The 22,730-nt window shown below is 47.1% G+C and overlaps 2 protein-coding genes across 6 annotated transcripts in view; one reads left to right on the forward strand and one right to left on the reverse strand.

Annotated features, from left to right (window-relative positions):
* The window catches only part of gaa (alpha glucosidase), a 79,055-nt gene extending 58,262 nt beyond the window's left edge, over nt 1-20,793 (reverse strand). The window contains exons 1-3 of one of the 3 annotated variants that reach the window (XM_038777203.1): nt 20,499-20,793; nt 9,369-10,030; nt 3,132-3,277 (exon numbers count right to left, since the gene is read on the reverse strand). In XM_038777203.1, the coding sequence (XP_038633131.1) occupies nt 3,132-3,277; nt 9,369-9,986 (764 nt within the window). In that variant the 5' untranslated portion in view covers nt 9,987-10,030; nt 20,499-20,793. Of the gene's footprint in view, nt 1-3,131; nt 3,278-9,368; nt 10,031-12,353; nt 12,415-20,498 lie in introns of those variants that run through there. The other 2 variants (XM_038777201.1, XM_038777202.1) reach the window with 2 other exon arrangements.
* Nucleotides 20,794-20,862: 69 nt separating this feature from the next.
* Nucleotides 20,863-22,730, forward strand: part of ccdc40 (coiled-coil domain containing 40) — a 123,083-nt gene continuing 121,215 nt past the window's right edge. For 2 of the 3 annotated variants that reach the window (XM_038777198.1, XM_038777200.1), the window contains exons 1-2: nt 20,863-21,025; nt 22,206-22,251. In XM_038777198.1, coding sequence (XP_038633126.1) covers nt 21,009-21,025; nt 22,206-22,251 — 63 coding nt within the window. In that variant the 5' untranslated portion in view covers nt 20,863-21,008. Of the gene's footprint in view, nt 21,026-21,119; nt 21,253-22,205; nt 22,252-22,730 lie in introns of those variants that run through there. The other variant, XM_038777199.1, reaches the window with a different exon arrangement.

Below are 22,730 nucleotides of genomic sequence, written 5' to 3' on the forward strand. Positions count from 1 at the left end.
AACAGGATGACTTCGGACTACTTTAGACTGCACCGTGGGACAAGACAGGGCTGCCCTCTCTCCCCACTGCTGTTTGCGCTGGCAATAGAGCCGCTGGCAATTGCACCGAGAGCGAGAGTCTCGTTATACGCGGATGATCTGCTGTTATATGTATCGGACCCAATGGTGGGGATGGACGGTATTATGGCAACCCTGAGGGAATTTGGCCTGTTCTCGGGATACAAACTGAACATGGCTAAGAGCGAGTTGTTGGTAATTCAGGCGAGGGGGCAGGAGAGTAGACTGAAGGGGTTGCCGTTCAGGCTAGTGGGGGACAGTTTCCAATATTTGGGGATTCAGGTGGCACGGGACTAGGGCAGGTTGCATAAGCGCAACCTGTTGCGACTGCTGGAACTAGTGAGGGAGGAGATCCGGAGGTGGGATGCGCTCCCGCTGTCATTGGCGGGGAGGGTGCAGACTGTTAAGATGACGATTCTCCCACGGTTCTTGTTTGTTTTTCAGTGTCTCCCCATCTTTATCCCGCGGTCCTTCTTTAAGAGGCTGAATAAAATTATTCTGGGATTTGTATGGGTAGGGAAGTCCCCGCGGGTGAAGAGGGTGATGCTTGAAAGGAGCAGAGGAGAAGGGGGGCTGATGTTGCCGAACTTCAGCAACTATTACTGGGCGGCCAACATAGCGATGATAAGGAAATGGATGGTGGGTGCGTGGTCGGTTTGGGAGCGGATGGAGGCTGCTTCGTGCAGGGGCACTAGCTTAGCAGCCCTGGTCACGGCGCCTCTGCCGCTTCTGCCGGCACGGTACTCCACCAGCCCGACAGTGGTGGCGGCTCTTCGGACCTGGGGCCAGTGGAGGAGGCTGTAGGGGAGGTAAGAGCATTGGTGTGGACCCCAATCTGCGGCAACCACCGATTTGCCTCAGGGAACATGGATGGGGGTATCGACTGTGGAGGAGGGCAGGGATTGTGAGGATGGGGGATCTGTTTCTGGAAGGGAGCTTTCCGAGCATGAGGGCGCTAGAGGAGAAGTTTGGGCTGGCGAGAGGGAACGACTTTAGATACTTGCAGGTGAAGGATTTTGTACGCAGACTGGTGCCGTCCTTCCCACGTCTCCCGCTGAAGGGGAGGCAGGACAGGGTAGTTTCAAGGGGAGAGGTGGGAGAGGGTAGAGTTTCAGACGTCGACAAAGAACTAATGGGAGCTGAGGATACGCAGACCGAGGACCTGAAGCTTAAGTGGGAGGAGGAGCTCGGGGGGGGGGGGGGGGGGGGGGGGGGGGGGGGGGGGGGTGCGCCGGAGGGCCGGCTAACCTTGTACACATGTTCTCGTCGTGCCCTAAATCAGGGGGTATTGGCAGGGATTCGCAGATGTCATGCCCCGGGTATTGAAAACTGGGGTGGTAATGAGCCCAGTGGTGGCAATCTTCGGGGTTTCGGAGGACCCGCGAGTCCAGGAAGAGAGAGAGGCCGACGTTCTGGTCTTTGCTTCCCTGGCAGCCCGGCGACGAATACCGTTAGCATGGAGGGACTCAAAGCCTCCCGAGGGCTGAGGTATGGCTATCGGACATGGCGAGCTTATTTGGCCTAGAGAAAGTCAAGTTCGCTTTGAGAGGTTCGCCCGAAGGTGGCATCCATTTATTGACTTCTTCCTAAGAATAAGGGGTAAGCCTTTCAAGACTAAGATGAGGAAGAACTTCTTCTCTCAGAGAGTTGTGAACTTGTGGGATTCTCTACCACAGAAAGTCATTGGGGCCAGTTTGTTGGATAAATTCAAGAAGGAGCTGGACATGGCCCTTGCACTAAAAGAATCAAGGGGTATGTTGAGAAAGCAGGGGTGGGAATTTGCATGATCAGCCATGATTATATTGAATAGTGGTGCAGGCTCGAAGGGCCGATTGGCCTACTCCTGCACTAATCTTCTATGTTTCTATGGTACACGCTGATGCCCACCGTGTGCCAGTGGTGGAGGGGTGGATGTTATAGATAGTGGATGGGATACCAGTCAAGGGGCTGCTTTGTTCTGAATGATGTTGAGCTTCTTGAGTGTTGATGGAGCTGCACTCATCCTGTGGATGTATTGCAACACCCAAGGTGATGATTGTCAGAGATTTGATGTTGGTAATACCATTGCAAATCAAGGGGATGTGGTTGGATTCTCTCATGTTGAAAATGGTCATTTCCTGGCTTTTGTGTGGCGCAAATGTTAATTGCCACTTCCCAGCCTAAGCCTGCATGTTGTCCAGGTTTGCTGAAAATAGGCACCGACTGCTTCGATATCTGAGGAATGGCGGTGGACACTGCACAATCAGCAGTGAACATCCCCACTTCTGATCACATGATGGAGGGAAGGCCACTGATGTCCATGTTTGAACTAAGACGATAATGAGGTCAGGAGTGGAGTGCCTCTGGCGGAGCTAAAACTGAAGATCAGTGAGCAGGTTGTTTGTTTGAGCAAGTGCTGCTTGGTAGCACTGTCTACGACTCTTTCCATCAATTTACTGACTTACAAAGAATAGACTGATGGGGCTGTATCTGGCTGGGTTGGATTTGTCCTTTTTGTGGCAGAACATACTGGGCAATTTGAACTATTGGGCTAAGGATGCAGTAGTTCTGGAGCACATTCGTTCTCGGAGACATTCACTGCGCATCCCATGGAGCAGGGGAATTGTCCATCGCAAGTTGTCCCCAACAATGCTGAAGATTTAACTCTGTTTTATTCTCCATAGATGCTGCATGCCTGAATTGCTAAGTATTTTCAGGATTTTCATTTGTTCTAATAAATTTAGGAAACCCACTTCTTTTTTACAATTAAGGGGCAATTTAGCATGGCCAATCTACCTACCCTGCACATCTTTGGGTTTGTGGAGGTGAGACCCACGCAGACACAGGGAGTATGTGCAAACTCCAAATGGACAGTGACCCGGGGCCGGGATCGAACTCGGGTCCTCAGCGCCGTCAGGCAGCAGTGCTAACCAGTGCGCCACCGTGCTGCCTAGGATTTTCATTTTTAATTCAAATTATGAGTGGGCCAATACTGATCTTTTTACTCACCATTTTGTTAATATACTTTCCGAGTGAGGTACATTCTCCAAGTTAAAAATAACATCAAATGAAACAACAAGGCTAATCAAACTTACAGAACGAGGCCATTTGATTTCCTCTGTACAATTATACCAAATGGTCTGAATGAAAATTTCACTGTGTAGAGTTGGGTTGAAGCTCTCTTAGTGACCTTAGGAACATCAATAGGAACCTCATACCGTTTGCTCCTTGGGTCCTTAAGCTGCAAGCCAAAAACATAAGGTTTACAATACTGTAGAAAAAAATGATCACGTCCAAATGTAACTTTCAGTCACAAAAGTTCATTAAGCATATCTACTGTAATTATTATTAAGCTTGAATTTCTTTGATGCCTATTAATAGATAAGTTTTAACTATATAAGAATAAGCAGTTGAATCTTGGAAGCAGCAAAAATACATTATGATTGAAAATTAATTTATTGAGCATGCCAGAATTATCCTTCCAGATTAAAGTGGTCGTGGGACGGGGAGGTGGTGTCGAAGGAGCCTTGGTGAGTTCCTACAGTGCATCTTGTAGATGGTACACACTGCTACCACTGTGTGTCGGTGGTGGAGGGAGTGAATGTTTGTGAATGGGGTGCTAATCAAGTGGGTTGCTTTGTCCTGGATGGTGTCAAGCTTCTGCAATGTTGCTGGAGTTGCACTCATCCAAGCAAATGTGGGGTATTCCATCACACTTGTGGATGGTAGACAGGCTTTGGGGAGTCAGGAGGCGAGTTACTCACCACAAGTCTCCTAGCCACTAATCTGCTTTTGTAGCCACAGTATTTATATGGCTAGTTCAGTTCAGTTTCTGGTCAGTGGTAAAGCCCAGGATGTGATAATGGGGAATTTAGCAATGGTAATGCCATTGATTGTCAAGGGATGGTGGTTTGATCCTTTCCTGTTGGAGATGGTCAATACTTGGCATTTGTGTGCACGAATATTACTTGCCACTTGTCAGCCCAAGCCTCGATATTGTCCAAGTCTTGCAAATTTAAATATGGACTGCTTCAGTATCTGAGGAATCGCTGCTGAAAATTGTGCAATAAGAGAACACTTATGACCTTATGATTGAAGGAAATTCATTGATGAAGTAGCTGATGGTTGGGCCTAGGGCACTATGTTGAGGTACTCATGCAGTGATGTCCTAGAACTGAGATGATTGACTTCCAAACACCACAACTATCTTTCTTTGTGCCAGGTATGACTCTAACCAGCAGGCAGTTTTTCCCCTGATTCCCATTGACTTCAGTTTTGCTAGGACTCCTTGGCGCCACAAATGCTGCCAAGATGTCAAAGACAATTGCTCTCATTTCACCTTTGGAGCTTAGCTCTTTTATCCATGTTTGAACCAAGGCTGTAATGAGGTCAAAAGCTGAGTGGTCCTGGTGGAACTAAAACTGAGCATCAGTGAACAAGTTATTGCTAAGCATGTACCATTTGATAGCACTGTTCATGACACCTTCTGTCATTTCACTCACGATCGAGTGCAGACTGATGGCATGGTAATTGGCCAGGCTGGATTTGTCCTGCTTTGTGTGTGCAGGATATACCTGGGCAATTTCCCACAATGCCGGGTAGATACCAGTGTTGTAGCTATATTGGAACAGCTTGGCTAGAGGTGCGGCAAGTTCTGGAGCACAAGCTTTCAGTACTATTGCCAGAATTTCAGAGCCCACAGCCTTTGCAGTATCCAGTGCCTTGAGCCGTTTCCTGATATCATGTGGAGTGAACTGAAATGGCTGGAGACTGGCATCTGTGATGCTGGGGATTTCTGGAGGAGGCCAAGATAGATCATCCCCTTAGCCCTTCTGGCTGAAGATTGTTGCAACTGATTCCGCCTTATTTTTTGCATTGGCAGGCAGCATGGTGGCACAGTGGTTAGCATTGCTGCCTCACAGCACCAAGGTCCCAGGTTCAATCCTGGTTCAGTTATTTTGTGCCTTTACTGTAGAAAAACATCCCAAAGTACTTTGCAAAGAAAAAAATTGGGCACGTGGAGAAAAGAGGCATTGAGACCAAAAGCTTGATCAAAAAAGTGAGTTTTAAGGATGGTGTTCAAAAATAGGGAGATGAAAATCTTTAGTGAGAAAATTTGAGAATATGGGATCTAGACTGCTAAAATCATGTCCATCAATACTGGGAAGAATGGAAATGATTAAGAGGCTAAAATTAGAAGAATGGAACGTTCTCGGGAGGGCTTGTACAGCCAGAGAATGAATTGGACACAACAGGGTGGGCGAGCTGGATATGGTGTGGGGTACGATAACGACAGCATTTGGAGAAGCTGAAATTTATACAATATGAAGGATTGGAGGCCATGGGCATATTGAAGGAGAATAAAATCTTAGCTCAGGGGGAAGGACTCAAACTTAGTAATCACCGTGAACCATTCATTTCAGCATATTTATTGAATGTCTAAGCATTGTTTTACAAAATCAATTGGCTGCAAATTACCAATCAGTTTTATTTGAGAGAGAATATTACTCAAATCAAAAGAAGCAACCATCAGCAATGCACACTTCACACACATAGCTAAATAGGATCCTGGCTAGTCTCAAAGTAAAGCTGAACAATTTGAAACTAGTTTGTGCCCTCGTGTGGGTGTGCAGACACCAGAATGTTTTTAAAGAATTTACTACTTCAGTAAATTATACACTGGGGAGCAGTACATAAAAGCAAATCTCAAGAAAAGAGCATGGGCGGGATTCTCTGAGCCCGTGCCAGGTTGGAGATTCGCTGGGGATGCAGGAAATTCCCGCCACGCCGCTGGGGCACAATTCGCCGGCGACCTGAGAATCGCCACCAATCGCGCTCACGCAGATGCCGCAGCGCCAGTTGCCGATTCTCCGCGGGCAACCCGCCGAGTCCCGCCAGTGTGGTTCCAACCTGGAGCCACCCGGTAGGAGCTCGGACCTGCGGCCGCAGTGGACGTCCTGGTTTGGGGGGGGAGGGGGGTGATCTGACTCCGGGCCCGCGATCGGGGGCTTCCGATCGGCAGGCGCACGCGATCTGGAGGGGGCCTTCCTCTTTCCGCGTTGTAGGTCTCCAACATGTTGCTCAGCGCCGGCGCGCAGATGGCCGTGAAGGGCTGCCTTTCGGTGCCGGAGTAGCGTGCAGCACTCCAGCGACGTGCTAGCCCCCTGAAGACCGCTGAAATGCTGGGCCAGGAGGTCCGTTTACGCCTGCGTCAACACTTGGCCGGGATTTCGGAGAATCCCGGCCCATGAACATCATTGCAGCCATCAATTATACCATTTTAAAATCTAGATAAAGACAATACAGCAGTGTTCAGAGATGTGCAAAAGGGTGACAATGGGTGGGTGCACAGGAATAAAATTAAACTACTGCAACTTTATTGAGTAAACATTCAAGGCTATATGCCTGCTTATTGTCACAGCCATAAAGCCTGAGAGTTAACTATCTTGAATGGAGAACAGATGAGGCAGGTGAAATAACACCAAACGAATTTGAGAAATTTGGAAAAGAATCTAGAGTAAAATACAGTTGACCAGCGTTCCTGTGCAAGAGGTCCAGATTCCAAAATCTCAAAGAACAAACTAATTCCAAGCATAGAACATAGAACAGTACAGCACAGAACAGGCCCTTCGGCCCTCGATGTTGTGCCGAGCAATGATCACCCTACCTAAACCCACGTAACCCGTATACCCGTAACCCAACAATCCCCCCATTAACCTTACACTACGGGCAATTTAGCATGGCCAATCCACCTAACCCGCACATCTTTGGACTGTGGGAGGAAACCGGAGCACCCGGAGGAAACCCACGCACACACGGGGAGGACGTGCAGACTCCACACAGACAGTGACCCAGCCGGGAATCGAACCTGGGACCCTGGAGCTGTGAAGCATTGATGCTAACCACCATGCTACCGTGAGCCTGTAAAAATTAACTCTGCTGTTTATTAATTATAATGGCTGAAAAGTTGTGACAGATATGTCCGCAAAATGATGCCAAAAGTTTCACCTTCTTGCAAACAGTATAAAAGTATCAGAAAGATATTATTGAGCAAGATTTTATCCAATGAGTGGCATTCCTCACCCAATGTGATGAATAGCAACTAAACCTGATTTTTGAAAGATATTTGCTTATATAAATCTACAAATTTAAGCAGCTTAGTTCCTGACCAGGAAAATGCAAATAATCCAGTTGTATCAAGGTGGCTCTTGAGTATACTATGCTCAGAAAGGTATAATTCTGGGCCCTTGTCATGTAAAACTGGAAAGTGACTACCAGAAAACTGGGTGGTCCAGAAGATATATTAAAAAATACCTTTGACTTTAACAAAATCTGAATCCACTTTATTTGTACTACTTCAATATATCAAGAGACTGGTCAAATATAAATACTGCCAACATTAACTGGAAATTTACAAAGGTTAATAAAGGTGTACAAAATTATGAGGGGACTGGATAGAGTGGACAGGGAAGGCTTGTTTCTCCCAGTAGTGAGGTTAATTCTCAGAGGGTACAGGTTTCCGGTGACTGGTAGAAGGTTTAGATGGGATATTATCATAGAATCCCTACACTGCAGGAGGCTATCCGGACCATTGGGTCTGCACCGGCCCTATGAAAAAGCACTACTACTCATGCCCAGCCCCCCTATCCACGTAACTTGCACCTCCCTGGACACTAAGGGGCAATTTAGCATGGTTAATCCACCTAACTTCCACATCTTTGGTCTGTGGGAAGAAACCAGTGTTCTGGGAGAGGTGTTTTCAGAACCCCAAAATGTATCATGGAGTTCAACCATACCCCACCTTTAATGGATTGTTGCTTTTGAAGCACACGGCTTGTTCCCCAGGTGTAGTATTACAATTATGGACAAGTGGTTTTTAAAACAAAAGAATATTTATTCCATTAACTCAAATTAACCTTTTAAATAAACATTGGATCTCTTAACACCCCTTACTTCAAAGATAACCCTTAAAATAATACAACACTACCCAATCCTGCAAACTGTTCCTTTACACATCCAAAAGACTTAACAAATCCTTCAAACAGAAGCACTTTAGATTTATATTCAATACTGAGACCTTTTTACAATTCCGATTTCACCAAAGGATTAAGAGATAGTCCTTCATGGCAGAGATCAACAGCAGTGCAGCTCACAGCCACACCCAAGTTTCTTCAAACTGAAACTAAAACTCCCAAAAAGCAGAAGTGAGCTCAGCTCCCCTGTGACATCACTTTAGTAATATGATCAGCTTCATTTCTTAAAGGTACATTTCTTAAACATCTAATTCTTAAAGGCACTCTCACATGACACCAGAGGAAACCCACGTAGACACAGGGAGAACGTACAAACTCCACACAGATAGTGACCCAAGACCAGAATTGAACCCGGGTCCCTGGAGCTTAAAGGCTGCAGTGCTAACCATTGTGTTGCCCTTATTGGGAATGTTAGGAAAACCTTTTCATGGACGGGGTGGGTAGGTGTCTGGAATTCACTGCCTGGATTGGTGGTTGAAGCAGAAACCCTCAACTCATTTAAAAAGGTAAAAGCAAAACATGGTGGATATTGGAATCGGAAACAAAAAAGAGAAAATGCTGGAAAAACCCAGCAGGTCTAGCTGCATAATCTAATCCTCTTTATTATTGTCACAAGTAGGCTCATCTGTAGAGGGAGAAAATAGAATTAACATGTCAAGGCTGGGTGGACTTGAAACGTTAACTGTAACTCAGGCTGCACGGTAGCACAAGTGATTAGCACTGTGGCTTCACAGCGCCAGGGTCCCAGGCTTGATTCCCTGCTGGGTCACTGTCTGTGCGGAGTCTGCACATTCTCTCCGTGTCTGCGTAGGTTTCCTCCGGGTGCTCCGGTTTCCTCCCACAGTCCAAAAGGTTAGGTGAATTGGCCATGATAAAAGTACCCTTAAGTGACCAAAAAAGTTTAGGAGGGGTTATTGGGTTACGGGGATAGGGTGGAAGTGAGGGCTTAAGTGGGTCGGTGCAGACTCGATGGGGCCGAATGGCCTCCTTCTGCACTGTATGTTCTATGTAGTATGTACTCTCTCCCAAGATGCAGCCAGACCTACCGTGTTTTCCCAGTATTTTCTGTTTTTATAATTTAAAAAGGTACCAGGATCAACAACTGAAATGCTGGAACTTGCAAAGTGGGATTAGAATGGATGGCTCGATTTTTTAACCGGTGCAGACCCGGTGGATTGAATGGTTTTGTTCTGTGCCGTTACTTTTCTATGATTCTACGGCTGTATTGTTATCACATCGTCAATCGACAGCTTCCTCCATGATTTCATTAAAATTAGCTTTTCACTTGCCACTACTTACGGTGAAATGGAGTCTGCCTGCTGTCTCGTAAATTACATTCAACTGAAGAGTCATTATATCATTCAGGAACAATGTCTTCTCAGTGCGGCTCAGAGTACCTGTGAAACCAGTGCTGGTTGGCGTAAGGTAATCCATGTTGTAAGAAGGGTAGTTTGATGGTAAAAAACAAAGTGGGGACAATGCATTGACCTCTGGATTCCAGCAGCAGCCACGAGCCTGACATTTCTTCATATAAATCAGCTCATTAAAACCACAGTCAAACCTATCATTAGGATCAATATCACACTGAGAGGCACTGTGATAACTCCTATTGAATGATAGCTTGCTCAGTGTTTCAGAGGTTGCTGTTCTGTTCCTGTAATTTGGAGATTGCCACAATTGACGTAGTTTAGTTGCGCCCAGGTTGATAGATCGAGATATTACCAGAGAATCTGGTGCAGAACAATTATTGTAAGTAATCACAGCGCCTAGAATGACGGAAAGCAGAATGGCCCCATACTTGAAAGCAGCAATTGCATACATTCTTGGTGTAGCCACAAATGAAAGTCTAGTGGGCCCAGTTCCTTCATTTCCTGAAACAAGAGCCCACTCATCTGCTTCAAAATGTTGTGAAACCATGACAAAAAGACAGATGGTCTTGAAGCTGTGTTTAGTTTCTGCCCCTGGATGATAAAGGAGAAAAAATACAGGTGAAAAATAAATCATGGCAGTTTGTGCACCGAATGCATCAGAATGTTAACAAACAAAACATGTAAAAGAACAGAAGATAAAAGCAAATTACTGCTTACAGAATACAGGAAGACATAAAACAGGTTTGCAGAATGGGTGGACTAATGGCAAGTAAAATTCAATATAACGTTATGGAGAGGGGAGAGGCGCAAACTGAACTCCTTTAATTTTTTCACCATCTGTCCATCAGCAGAGCTGTTTGAATTCCTGTCTACCTCCAGCATCTCATCTATTACCCTTTGGCGCTCCACCCTCTTCTCCTTATCCACCTTTGCCTTAAATGAGATCACCTCCCCCCTCACCACCGCCTTTAGAGCTTCAAAAACCAGTAACCTCCCCAGAACAATTGAACCCCACATATTCCTCGATTACTTTCCCAATCTTATCACAGAACCCAGAGTCCCCAACAGCCCCTCCAATGCCCCGGTCGCTATCAGATATCTGCCTCCCTGGTCTGCAACCACTTTCTCCATCTGGAACCGTGCTCTTTTGCTAACCTATGTTTTGCAGCATACCTATACTGAAAGGGTAATTCTCTAAACATTTTTACAACTCTTTGCTACCCTTTGAACCCTACCATCAAATCCCGAATGAAACACCTGGCTGATCCGGCCCTTCCTAAGCCTCACCTGGTCCTTCACCCTCAAGTGAGTCTCCTGCAGCATCGCCACATCGGCCATCAAACCTTTCAGATGCGGCAATATCCTTGATCCCTTGACTGGGCCAACGAACCCCCTCACGTTCCACATAAGTATCCTATCTGGGGTCTCCCCCCCCCCCCCCCTCCCCCTCTCTTATCCACCATCATCGTAACACCGGGCCCTGTCCCATAAGATCCAGCAGAGGGCAGCAGAGCAGAGCTACTGATCAGCTGTTCTGGGGAAATTTGCATACGTGCAGTGCGGTCAGCCTAAGTTGAAGGTGAATCTGCGAAGGAGACCCGAGGAGTTTGAGTGAAGGCAATCATCCAGCAGAGGGCAGCAGAGCAGAGCTACTGATCAGCTGTTCTGGGGAAATTTGCATACGTGCAGTGCGGTCAGCCTAAGTTGAAGGTGAATCTGCGAAGGAGACCCGAGGAGTTTGAGTGAAGGCAATCATCCAGCAGAGGGCAGCAGAGCAGAGCTACTGATCAGCTGTTCTGGGGAAATTTGCATACGTGCAGTGCGGTCAGCCTAAGTTGAAGGTGAATCTGCGAAGGAGACCCGAGGAGTTTGAGTGAAGGCAATCATCCAGCAGAGGGCAGCAGAGCAGAGCTACTGATCAGTTGTTCTGGGGAAATTTGCATACGTGCAGTGCGGTCAGCCTAAGTTGAAGGTGAATCTGCGAAGGAGACCCGAGGAGTTTGAGTGAAGGCAATCATCCAGCAGAGGGCAGCAGAGCAGAGCTACTGATCAGCTGTTCTGGGGAAATTTGCATACGTGCAGTGCGGTCAGCCTAAGTTGAAGGTGAATCTGCGAAGGAGACCCGAGGAGTTTGAGTGAAGGCAATCATCCAGCAGAGGGCAGCAGAGCTACTGATCAGCTGTTCTGGGGAAATTTGCATACGTGCAGTGCGGTCAGCCTAACTTGAAGGTGAATCTGCGAAGGAGACCCGAGGAGTTTGAGTGAAGGCAATCATCCAGCAGAGGGCAGCAGAGCAGAGCTACTGATCAGCTGTTCTGGGGAAATTTGCATACGTGCAGTGCGGTCAGCCTAAGTTGAAGGTGAATCTGCGAAGGAGACCCGAGGAGTTTGAGTGAAGGCAATCATCCAGCAGAGGGCAGCAGAGCTACTGATCAGCTGTTCTGGGGAAATTTGCATACGTGCAGTGCGGTCAGCCTAAGTTGAAGGTGAATCTGCGAAGGAGACCCGAGGAGTTTGAGTGAAGGCAATCATCCAGCAGAGGGCAGCAGAGCAGAGCTACTGATCAGCTGTTCTGGGGAAATTTGCATACGTGCAGTGCGGTCAGCCTAAGTTGAAGGTGAATCTGCGAAGGAGACCCGAGGAGTTTGAGTGAAGGCAATCATCCAGCAGAGGGCAGCAGAGCAGAGCTACTGATCAGCTGTTCTGGGGAAATTTGCATACGTGCAGTGCGGTCAGCCTAAGTTGAAGGTGGTTTGTGGAGGGGCTGTTGGCAAGTGACAGTTAAACCTGAAACACTTCGTGAGTGTTTCCCACCCTACCTCCTCCTCTAACCAACCCCCCCACCCCACGGTGGTTGGGAAGCGGGAGCAGGGGCCTGTCGTGAAGGTGAGTGAGTGCCTTTAAATTTGCTTACCTTTCAGCGGGAGCAGGGTTTGAGGTAATATCAGGTAAGCTCTTCCTTTCTTTTTCTTTTTCTTGATTTTTTTTTTAAAATCTAGAGGTGATGTCAGGGAAGGCAGTACAATGCTCCTCCTGCAGAATGTTTGAGGTGAGGGACGCCGTCAGCGTCCTTGCTGATTTCATCTGTGGGAAGTGCACCAAACTCCAGCTCCTCAAAAACCGTGTTAGGGACCTGGAGCTTGAGCTGGATGAACTTCGGATCATTCGGGAGGCAGAGGGGGTCATAGATAGGAGCTTCAGGGAAGTAGTTACACCAAAGACTGGAGATAGATGGGTAACTGTAAGAGGGACTGGGAAGACGCAGTCAGTGCAGGGACCCCCTGCGGTCGTTCCCCTGAGTAACAAGTATACCGTTTTGGATACTTGTGGGGGGGACGACTTACCAGGGGTAAGCCGTGGGGTACGGGCCTCTGGCACGGAGTCTGTCCCTGTTGCTCAGAAGGGAAGGGGGGAAAGGAGTAGAACATTAGTAATTGGGGACTCAATAGTCAGGGGCACAGATAGGAGATTTTGTGGGAGCGAGAGAGACTCACGTTTGGTATGTTGCCTCCCAGGTGCAAGGGTACGTGATGTCTCGGATCGTGTTTTCCGGGTCCTTAAGGGGGAGGGGGAGCAGCCCCAAGTCGTAGTCCACATTGGCACTAACGACATAGGTAGGAAAGGGGACAAGGATGTCAGGCAGGCCTTTAGGGAGCTAGGATGGAAGCTCAGAGCGAGAACAAACAGAGTTGTTATCTCTGGGTTGTTGCCCGTGCCACGTGATAGTGAGATGAGGAATAGGGAGAGAGAGCAATTAAACACGTGGCTACAGGGATGGTGCAGGCGGGAGGGATTCAGATTTCTGGATAACTGGGGCTCTTTCTGGGGAAGGTGGGACCTCTACAGACAGGATGGTCTACATCTGAACCTGAGGGGCACCAATATCCTGGGGGGGAGATTTGTTAGTGCTCTTTGGGGGGGGTTTAAACTAATTCAGCAGGGGCATGGGAACCTGGATTGTAGATTTGGGGTACGGGAGATTGAGAGTATAGAGGTCAGGAGCACAGATTTGACTTCGCAGGAGGGTGCCAGTGTTCAGGTAGGTGGTTTGAAGTGTGTCTACTTCAATGCCAGGAGTATACGAAATAAGGTAGGGGAACTGGCAGCATGGGTTGGTACCTGGGACTTCGATGTTGTGGCCATTTCAGAGACATGGATAGAGCAGGGACAGGAATGGTTGTTGCAGGTTCCGGGGTTTAGGTGTTTTAGTAAGCTCAGAGAAGGGGGCAAAAGAGGGGGAGGTGTGGCGCTGCTAGTCAAGGACAGTATTACGGTGGCGGAAAGGATGCTAGATGGGGACTCTTCTTCTGAGGTAGTATGGGCTGAGGTTAGAAACAGGAAAGGAGAGGTCACCCTGTTGGGAGTTTTCTATAGGCCACCTAATAGTTCCAGGGATGTAGAGGAAAGGATGGCGAAGATGATTCTGGAAAAGAGCGAAAGTAACAGGGTAGTTGTTATGGGAGACTTTAACTTTCCAAATATTGACTGGAAAAGATATAGTTCGAGTACATTAGATGGGTCATTCTTTGTACAATGTGTGCAGGAGGGTTTCCTGACACAATATGTTGACAGGCCAACAAGAGGCGAGGCCACATTGGATTTGGTTTTGGGTAATGAACCAGGCCAGGTGTTAGATCTGGAGGTAGGTGAGCACTTTGGAAACAGTGACCACAATTCGGTGACCTTTATATTAGTGATGGAAAGGGATAAGTATACCCCGCAGGGCAAGAGTTATAGCTGGGGGAAGGGCAATTATGATGCCATTAGACATGACTTAGGATGTGTTGGTTGGAGAAGTAGGCTGCAAGGGTTGGGCACACTGGATATGTGGAGCTTGTTCAAGGAACAGCTATTGCATGTTCTTGATAAGTACGTACCAGTCAGGCAGGGAGGAAGGGGTCGAGCGAGGGAACCGTGGTTTACCAAAGAAGTGGAATCTCTTGTTAAGAGGAAGAAGGAGGCCTATGTGAAGATGAGGCGTGAAGTTTCAGTTGGGGCGCTTGATAGTTACAAGGAAGCGAGGAAGGATCTTAAGAGAGAGCTGAGACGAGCAAGGAGGGGACATGAGAAGTCTTTGGCAGGTAGGATCAAGGAAAACCCAAAAGCTTTCTATAGGTATGTCAGGAATAAAAGAATGACTAGGGTAAGAGTAGGGCCAGTCAAGGACAGTGGTGGGAAGTTGTGTGTGGAGGCTGAGGAGATAAGCGAGATACTAAATGAATACTTTTCGTCAGTATTCACTCAAGAAAAAGATAATATTGTGGAGGAGAATGCTGAGACCCAGGCTATTAGAATAGATGGCATTGAGGTGCGTAGGGAAGAAGTGTTGGCAATTCTGGACAAGGTGAAAATAGATAAGTCCCCGGGGCCGGATGGGATTTATCCTAGGATTCTCTGGGAAGCCAGGGAAGAGATTGCTGAGCCTTTGGCTTTGATTTTTAGGTCATCATTGGCTACAGGAATAGTGCCAGAGGACGGGAGGATAGCAAATGTGGTCCCTTTGTTCAAGAAGGGGAGTAGAGATAACCCCGGTAACTATAGGCCGGTGAGCCTAACGTCTGTGGTGGGTAAAGTCTTGGAGAGGATTATAAAAGATACGATTTATAATCATCTAGATAGGAATAATATGATCAGGGACAGTCAGCATGGTTTTGTGAAGGGTAGGTCATGCCTCACAAACCTTATCGAGTTCTTTGAGAAGGTGACTGAACAGGTAGACGAGGGTAGAGCAGTTGATGTGGTGTATATGGATTTCAGTAAAGCGTTTGATAAGGTTCCCCACGGTCGGCTATTGCAGAAAATACGGAGGCTGGGGATTGAGGGTGATTTAGAGATGTGGATCAGAAATTGGCTAGTTGAAAGAAGACAGAGAGTGGTAGTTGATGGGAAATGTTCAGAATGGAGTTCAGTTACGAGTGGCATACCACAAGGATCTGTTCTGGGGCCGTTGCTGTTTGTCATTTTTATAAATGACCTAGAGGAGGGCGCAGAAGGATGGGTGAGTAAATTTGCAGACGACACTAAAGTCGGTGGAGTTGTAGACAGTGCGGAAGGATGTTGCAGGTTACAGAGGGACATAGATAAGCTGCAGAGCTGGGCTGAGAGGTGGCAAATGGAGTTTAATGTGGAGAAGTGTGAGGTGATTCACTTTGGAAAGAATAACAGAAATGCGGAATATTTGGCTAATGGTAAAATTCTTGGTAGTGTGGATGAGCAGAGGGATCTCGGTGTCTATGTACATAGATCCCTGAAAGTTGCCACCCAGGTTGATAGGGTTGTGAAGAAGGCCTATGGTGTTTTGGCCTTTATTGGTAGAGGGATTGAGTTCCGGAGCCATGAGGTCATGTTGCAGTTGTACAAAACTCTAGTACGGCCGCATTTGGAGTATTGCGTACAGTTCTGGTCGCCTCATTATAGGAAGGACGTGGAAGCTTTGGAACGGGTGCAGAGGAGATTTACCAGGATGTTGCCTGGTATGGAGGGAAAATCTTATGAGGAAAGGCTGATGGACTTGAGGTTGTTTTCGTTAGAGAGAAGAAGGTTAAGAGGTGACTTAATAGAGGCATACAAAATGATCAGAGGGTTAGATAGGGTGGACAGCGAGAGCCTTCTCCCGCGGATGGAGGTGGCTAGCACGAGGGGACATAGCCTTAAATTGCGGGGTAATAGATATAGGACAGAGGTCAGAGGTGGGTTTTTTACGCAAAGAGTGGTGAGGCCGTGGAATGCCCTACCTGCAACAGTAGTGAACTCGCCAACATTGAGGGCATTTAAAAATTTATTGGATAAGCATATGGATGATAAGGGCATAGTGTAGGTTAGATGGCCTTTAGATTTTTTCCATGTCGGTGCAACATCGAGGGCCGAAGGGCCTGTACTGCGCTGTATCGTTCTATGTTCTATGTTCTAAGCCTGACACGCCCATATCCATTGTTAACATCAGACCCCCTTCCCCCCCCTCCCAGAATCCCCCCTGCACTTCCTCTCAAAAAACCCACACCCAGTATCGATCCCCTACCCCCCCCTTCACGTCTCTGCCACATCCACCGCCTCAAAATAGAAATCTTTGGCATTGTAGGTCACCCTCAGCTTCACTGTATATACCACATCAAATCCTACTCCGCTGTTGTATAATGCCGTCTTAACTTGGCCAAAAGACGCTCGCCTCTTTGCCAGCTCCACCGTCAAGTCCTGGTATGTGCGAACTCCAGCACCAGCCACTGCACCTCACACTTCTGCTTCGCCCAGTTCAACACGTTCTCCTTCATGTGGTACTTGATTTGATTGGATTTCTTTTATTATTGTCACATGTATTAGTATACAGTGAAAAGTATTGTTTCTTGAATGCTGTACAAACAATGTATATCGTACACAGGGAAGGAAGGAGAGACTGCAGAATATAATGTAGAGACTGCAGAATATAATGGTACTTGTGAAAGCAGACTGCAGAAAGAGACTGCGAGAATATAATGGTGCTTGTGAAAGCAGATGATCACTGCCCTTGGCGGATCATTTAACTTTGGGTTCTGCCTCAGCGACCGATGAGCTCGGTCCAGTTCATACCAGGGGGGCTCCTCCCCCTCCCCCATCAATTCCACTAACATCTTGAAGAAATACTCCATCGGCCTCGAGCCCTCTACTCCTTCGGGCAAGCCCACAATCCTCACATTTTGCCACCTCGAGTGGTTCTCCAGGTCCTCCAGCTTTGCTCAAAGTCCCTTATCGGCCTTAACCACCTCCGCAGCTCATCCCCCATCAAGGTGAGCCGATCGCTGTGCTGCAACATGGCCTTCTTGAAAACTCCACTCCGTTCATCCTCTCGCTCTGTTCCCTCACCTCAGCCGATGTCTTCGCCACAGCTACTCTCACCAGGGCGACTGCCACTCCACCAACGCCTTCAACCTTCTCCCGCCATCTCCTTCCTCACCACCTCTATGTGCTTCGCGAACTGCTTCTCCAGGTCCAAAGACATCACCTCGATCATCCTCTCTGCTGTGAACAGTGCGGCCCCACCCGGCAGCCCAACCTCCGCCACCTTGCCAGTTCCCTGGCTGACCCTTTCATTAGTCGGTGAACACTCACTCCCTCCCTTCTTCCCGGCTGTTTTTCTTAATCCTTTTGACATCCTTTGCCTTCCTTGTATATTCTTTCAATCAATCATTTGCAAATTGACCCCAGGACCGGACTTTAAAACTCCTAAAAGCACGCCTCAAGCAGGAGCCGCCAAACATGCACCTTCCCCTCTACATGCCGCCACCTGAAGTCCTAGCATCTCCGCAGGTATAAAAAATTATTTTTTGTTGATAAACTTAAGAGTACCCAATTCTCTTTTTTTCCCAATTAAGGGGCAATTTAGCTTGGCCAATCCACCTACGCTGCACATCTTTGGGTTTGTGGGGATGAGACCCATGCAAACATGGGGAGCACGTGCAAGCTCCACACGGACAGTGACCCGAGGTTAGGATCGAACCCGGGTCCTCAGCGCCGTGAGGCAGCAGCGCTAACCACTGCGCCACCATGCCGCCCCAGGCATAACAAACTCAATGGCTCATTCTTGGTTGTAAATCTAGGTTGGAGAGACAGACTATCCTCTGCTCCTTTGTTTCCTTGATTGTAGTGGGTTCACACAATGATAGGTGTGAGATTATATAAGGATGAGGGGCGAGCTTTGTCCTATTATTACTGCTGGAATTTTCCAGAACTGGAGGCAACTTGCAAATCATGGGACCTGTAGTTGCCATGTTTTCGGTCCAGTAAAGTCCATTTTAAAACAAGCAGAAAGGGGTGCGATTCTCCCAAAAAAATTATCAAGTGTCATTTTGGATGAGTTTGGCGGGATGTTCCCCGCCAGCATTTTGGGTGAGATCCAGACCAGTCGTCACCCACACTTAAGTAATTTTTCTGGACGTGGGGAGTTTCTCAATTGAAAAAAATGAATTAGGTATTCAAAATTTAAAAAATAAAATAAAATCCCTGCAGTACAGAAGGAGGCAGTACTGCCTGTGCTGGGGCAGTGCCCAGGTGCCAGGTTAGCACTGTCAAAGACTGGGGGCTATGCCAGTGAAAGGTTGGGTATGAAGGGTTGGCAGCGTGAAGGGGGTATGAAGGGATGTCATGAACGTAGGGGGATGAAGGGGGACTGCTGAAAGGCCTAACAAATGTGGGCCCTAAATGTGGGGGAGTGAGGGGGGTGGTGATGCCCATGTCAGTAGGGGTTGCATTGTCCATGGTTGGGAGGAATGGGGAACCCTCAAGCTCAGCGATTGGGGCACCCTTTCAAAATGTCGACTCGATTCAATACCCCACAATATTGAACTGCCAGTCCTGCCCCTCCATCAACCATTTCTGTGATAGCAATATCATATTCCCAAGTGTTCATCAACCCTCTCAACTCATCTGCCTTACTCACAAGACTCCTTGCATCAAAATAAATGTTATCCAGTCTTGCCATACTACTCCCTTGTGCCTTAACTTGTCTGTAATCACTGCCTTCCAGTCCGACTTGGTTTTTCTTCCATATTTGGCTGTGCACCACCCCCTTACTCTACTTTACTCCATATCCCACCCCCTTGCCAAAGTATTTTAAACCCCCCCCGCCAAAGTATTTTAAACCCCCCCCGCCAAAGTATTTTAAACCCCCCCCCAAAGTATTTTAAACCCCCCCCGCCAAAGTATTTTAAACCCCCCACCCCAAAGTATTTTAAACCCCCCCCCCCCCCCCCCCCCAAGCTCAGCACAAATAAAACTCCCTATAAAGATCTTAATCCTGTTCCAGTTCAGGTACAATCAGTCCAACTTGTACAGTTCCCACCTTCCACATAAATGGACCCAGTGTTCCAGGAATCTAAAGCACTTCCTCCTACACCATCTCTTCAAGGTTACAAAATTAGTTTTTTAAAAAACATTCACAGGAGAAAATGTAGCAAACATAGATCTGCCAATCTGTCAGTCATTACCACGGTTTTCATTGTTTGAAGTTGTTCACTATTTACATTAATGACCTGGAGGAAGGAATGGAGTGTAAAGTTTCCAAATTTGCCAATGATACAAAAAGAGGTGGAAGAGTATGCTTTGATGAGAATGTTATGATTCTGTATTGGGATATAGATAGATTGGATGACTGGGTGGAAAACTGGCAAATGGAGTTTCATGTGGGCAAGTGTGAGGTCATTTACTTCAGGAGGAATCAAAAGACAGATTATCTAAATGGAGAGAGACTGCAGGTAAATGAAGTTCAGATGTATCTAGGTGTTCTTATGCATAAATCGCTAAAAGGTAGGAGGCAGGTACAACAAGTAGTTAAGATATTTTGACCTTGATTGCAAAGGTGATGGAGTTTAAAAATAGGTATGTTTTGTTTCAATTGTACAGGGTGTTGAGTCCTCATCTCGAATACTGTGTACAGGTCTGGTCCCCTTACCCAGAAAAGGATCTAGTAACATTGAAGGCAGTCCAAAGGAGATTTGATCCCTGGTTTCCCTATCAAAAGAGACAAAACAGTCTGGGTCTGTATTCCTTTGAGTTCCTAGAAGAGTGAGGGATGACCGTATTCAAACATACAAGATCCTGAGGGGGGTTTGACAGAGCAGATGACGAGATGTTTTCACGAATGGGAGGGTCTCGAACAAGATTGTTTAAAACTGAGATGTGCAGGAATTTCGGCTCCCAGAGGGTGGTGAATTTCTGGAACTCTCTGCACCAGAGGGTGGTGGGAGCTGGATCATTACAAGTATTTAAAGTGGAGGTGGATAAATATTTGATAGATCGAGGAATAGAGTGCTATGGGGAAATGGCACAGAAAAGGAGTTGAGGCCGATGTAGATTAGTCATGATCATATTGGGGGTTGGCGGGGGGCAGGCTTGAACAGCCCGGTGGCCTACTCCTAATTTGTGTGTTCGTGCTTCAAATGTGCACCAAGCTCTCTCCCCAGATCGATGGCCGCATAAATTCTCTTCTGATTCGTGCTGCTGGGAAACACCGTCTAATGCCCTGACAGGATGCGAAGTACCTTCAAAATTAAAATCTAACAACTTTGAATCAAGAAGTGGACGTGCTTACCCTCTTAAAACTAAACGCCGAGAGAGATTCTTGTTAGTTACTGGGATCAAAGGCCGGGAAAGGGAGTCAGGTGCTGAACTGCGGAACAGGCTGGAGGGGCGGAGTGGACTCCTCCTGTTCCGCTGAGTCGTCTCTGAGCTGCTGATTATGGGGTTTGGATTGCAAGTGCAGGAAACTTTCTGCAGCTCAGGCGTACTCCCACCGTCTGCCCAGCTATTCCGGGATCCGGTCGCCCCTGGAAAACAGGAACAAGTTCCAAGTCACATTGTGCGCATTTATGAGAGAGGCCGACCGCCAAGAGCTGAACATGGCGGCTCCGCCTTCCCTCAGGTCCGGTTCACAGCGTCGAGGGGGAGGGGTTCAACATCTCTCCCTCTCGGCTCCAATTATTGACGCCCCCCCATCTCAATCTCTAAACCCCCATCCCTCCCCCAGCGGTCGGGCACGTGACTCGGGCTGTGGCCGGGGCTGCTGCTGTTGTCGCCGTTTCTTAGCAACGAGGGAAGGAACATGGCGGACGAGGAGAGGTAACTGGACATCACCATTCCCAGCCAAACCCGCAACGCTTTCCTTTCGCGCGTTTAAAATAAAACAATGATGCTGCTGCCAACTAATTGTTCGCGATGTCAGGAAATTGAAAGTGTGTTGCGAAATTTCGTTTAATGTTTGCGGTTTAAGCATTGCCAGACCCGTCGAGGCTCATTGACGAGGAAGGTCTTCGATGTGATCGTTTGAAAATGGAGCCGCGTCTCAGGTGGATCCTAACTTGGAAAACACGCAGTTGCCTTATGTTTCATTTAGGTTTGCGATGCGCGTCACTTGACCACTGCGAATCTCATTCCTGAATTTCCCCTCGATGTTCATTCACAAGTACTTTGTGTTGTGTGTGTTTTTTTTTATCGTGTAGTCACCAAACAGTGTAAACGCATGTGTGACTGGTATAGAAGCATGGCTAGAACATAGAACAGTGCAGAAGGAGGTCATTCGGCCCATCGGGTCTGCACCGACCCACTTAAGCCCTCTACAAAAACAAATACTGCGGATATTGGAAATTTACAAGAGAATAGCGAAAAGCTCAACAGGTCTGCAATATATGTGAAGAGGGGTTCTGTGTTCATGTTTCCAAGGTTATTAAAACGGTGTGCGTTTTATAATAGGCGGATGTGCCACTGGGCAATTTCCCAGTCAGGTGATGTGTTAAAAATGCACCCCAATATGATTTTTAAGAATTTATAAAAATATTATTTGTTGAAGAAAGTAGAGGAGACCCATTTGTAGTGATTGTTGCACAACGAGAAGAATTGTGTTTGTGTGCTCAGAAGGTATAGGAATAGGAACATGGAAAATAGGAGCAGGAGGATTCCATTTGGCCCTTCAAGCATGCTCCGCTATTCTTTATGATCATGGCTGATCATGCAACTTGATAGCATAATCCTGTCCCCCTCCCCCCGTCACTTGACAGTGGAGCCAACAGCAAATGGGGTTGAATAATGAATGAAGGAAGGGATTAATATGAAAATCGAGAACAATGACAGAGTGGGCAGACCTGAGATAATGGAAAGTGAGCCAAATCATAAACTTTCAACCACAGTACACTTGGAGTGATTTGAAAGGAACCATAACAGCAATTTAGGTACATTTCTAAAGTATAGTCTTGGAACATTTATTTGCTGTGATTGTTTAATTCACTTGTTTATCTCTTCATAGTCCCAAGCCTGATCAGGATGAAGAAGCACCAGATACTGCACAGACGGTAAACATATTTTTTAGCATTTTGATTTTTATTCCACATCTGAAATAGATGTTTCTTGATTTGGTTACTTCAGTGGGCAAGTTTCACGGTACTAAAGCTGGTTTAGCTCAGTTGGCGAGACAGCTGGTTTGTAATGCAGAACAAGGCCAGCAGCGCGTGTTCAATTCCCGTACCAGGTTACCTGAACATGCGTCGGAATGTGCCGACTAGGGGCTTTTCACAGTAACTTCATACTTGTGACAATAAAAGGTTATTATTACTGTAAAATTGCTCCAAAATGTCATTAATTCATTTGTTTTACTGAAGAAGATTTCACCTAGATATGCTATAGATTTGTTGACTAGCAGCTCAACACTGGGCATCCATGAGGTCCTTTGGCCATCAACAGGAGAAGAATTATATTCAGCCATTATCTGTTATCTCATGACCCAGGATGTCCCTCATTCTGCCATTACCATTAGTGAAGTGACCAGTCCTGG

Source organism: Scyliorhinus canicula, chromosome 18 (genome assembly GCF_902713615.1).
Source record: "Scyliorhinus canicula chromosome 18, sScyCan1.1, whole genome shotgun sequence".
NCBI classification, from domain to species: domain Eukaryota; kingdom Metazoa; phylum Chordata; class Chondrichthyes; order Carcharhiniformes; family Scyliorhinidae; genus Scyliorhinus; species Scyliorhinus canicula.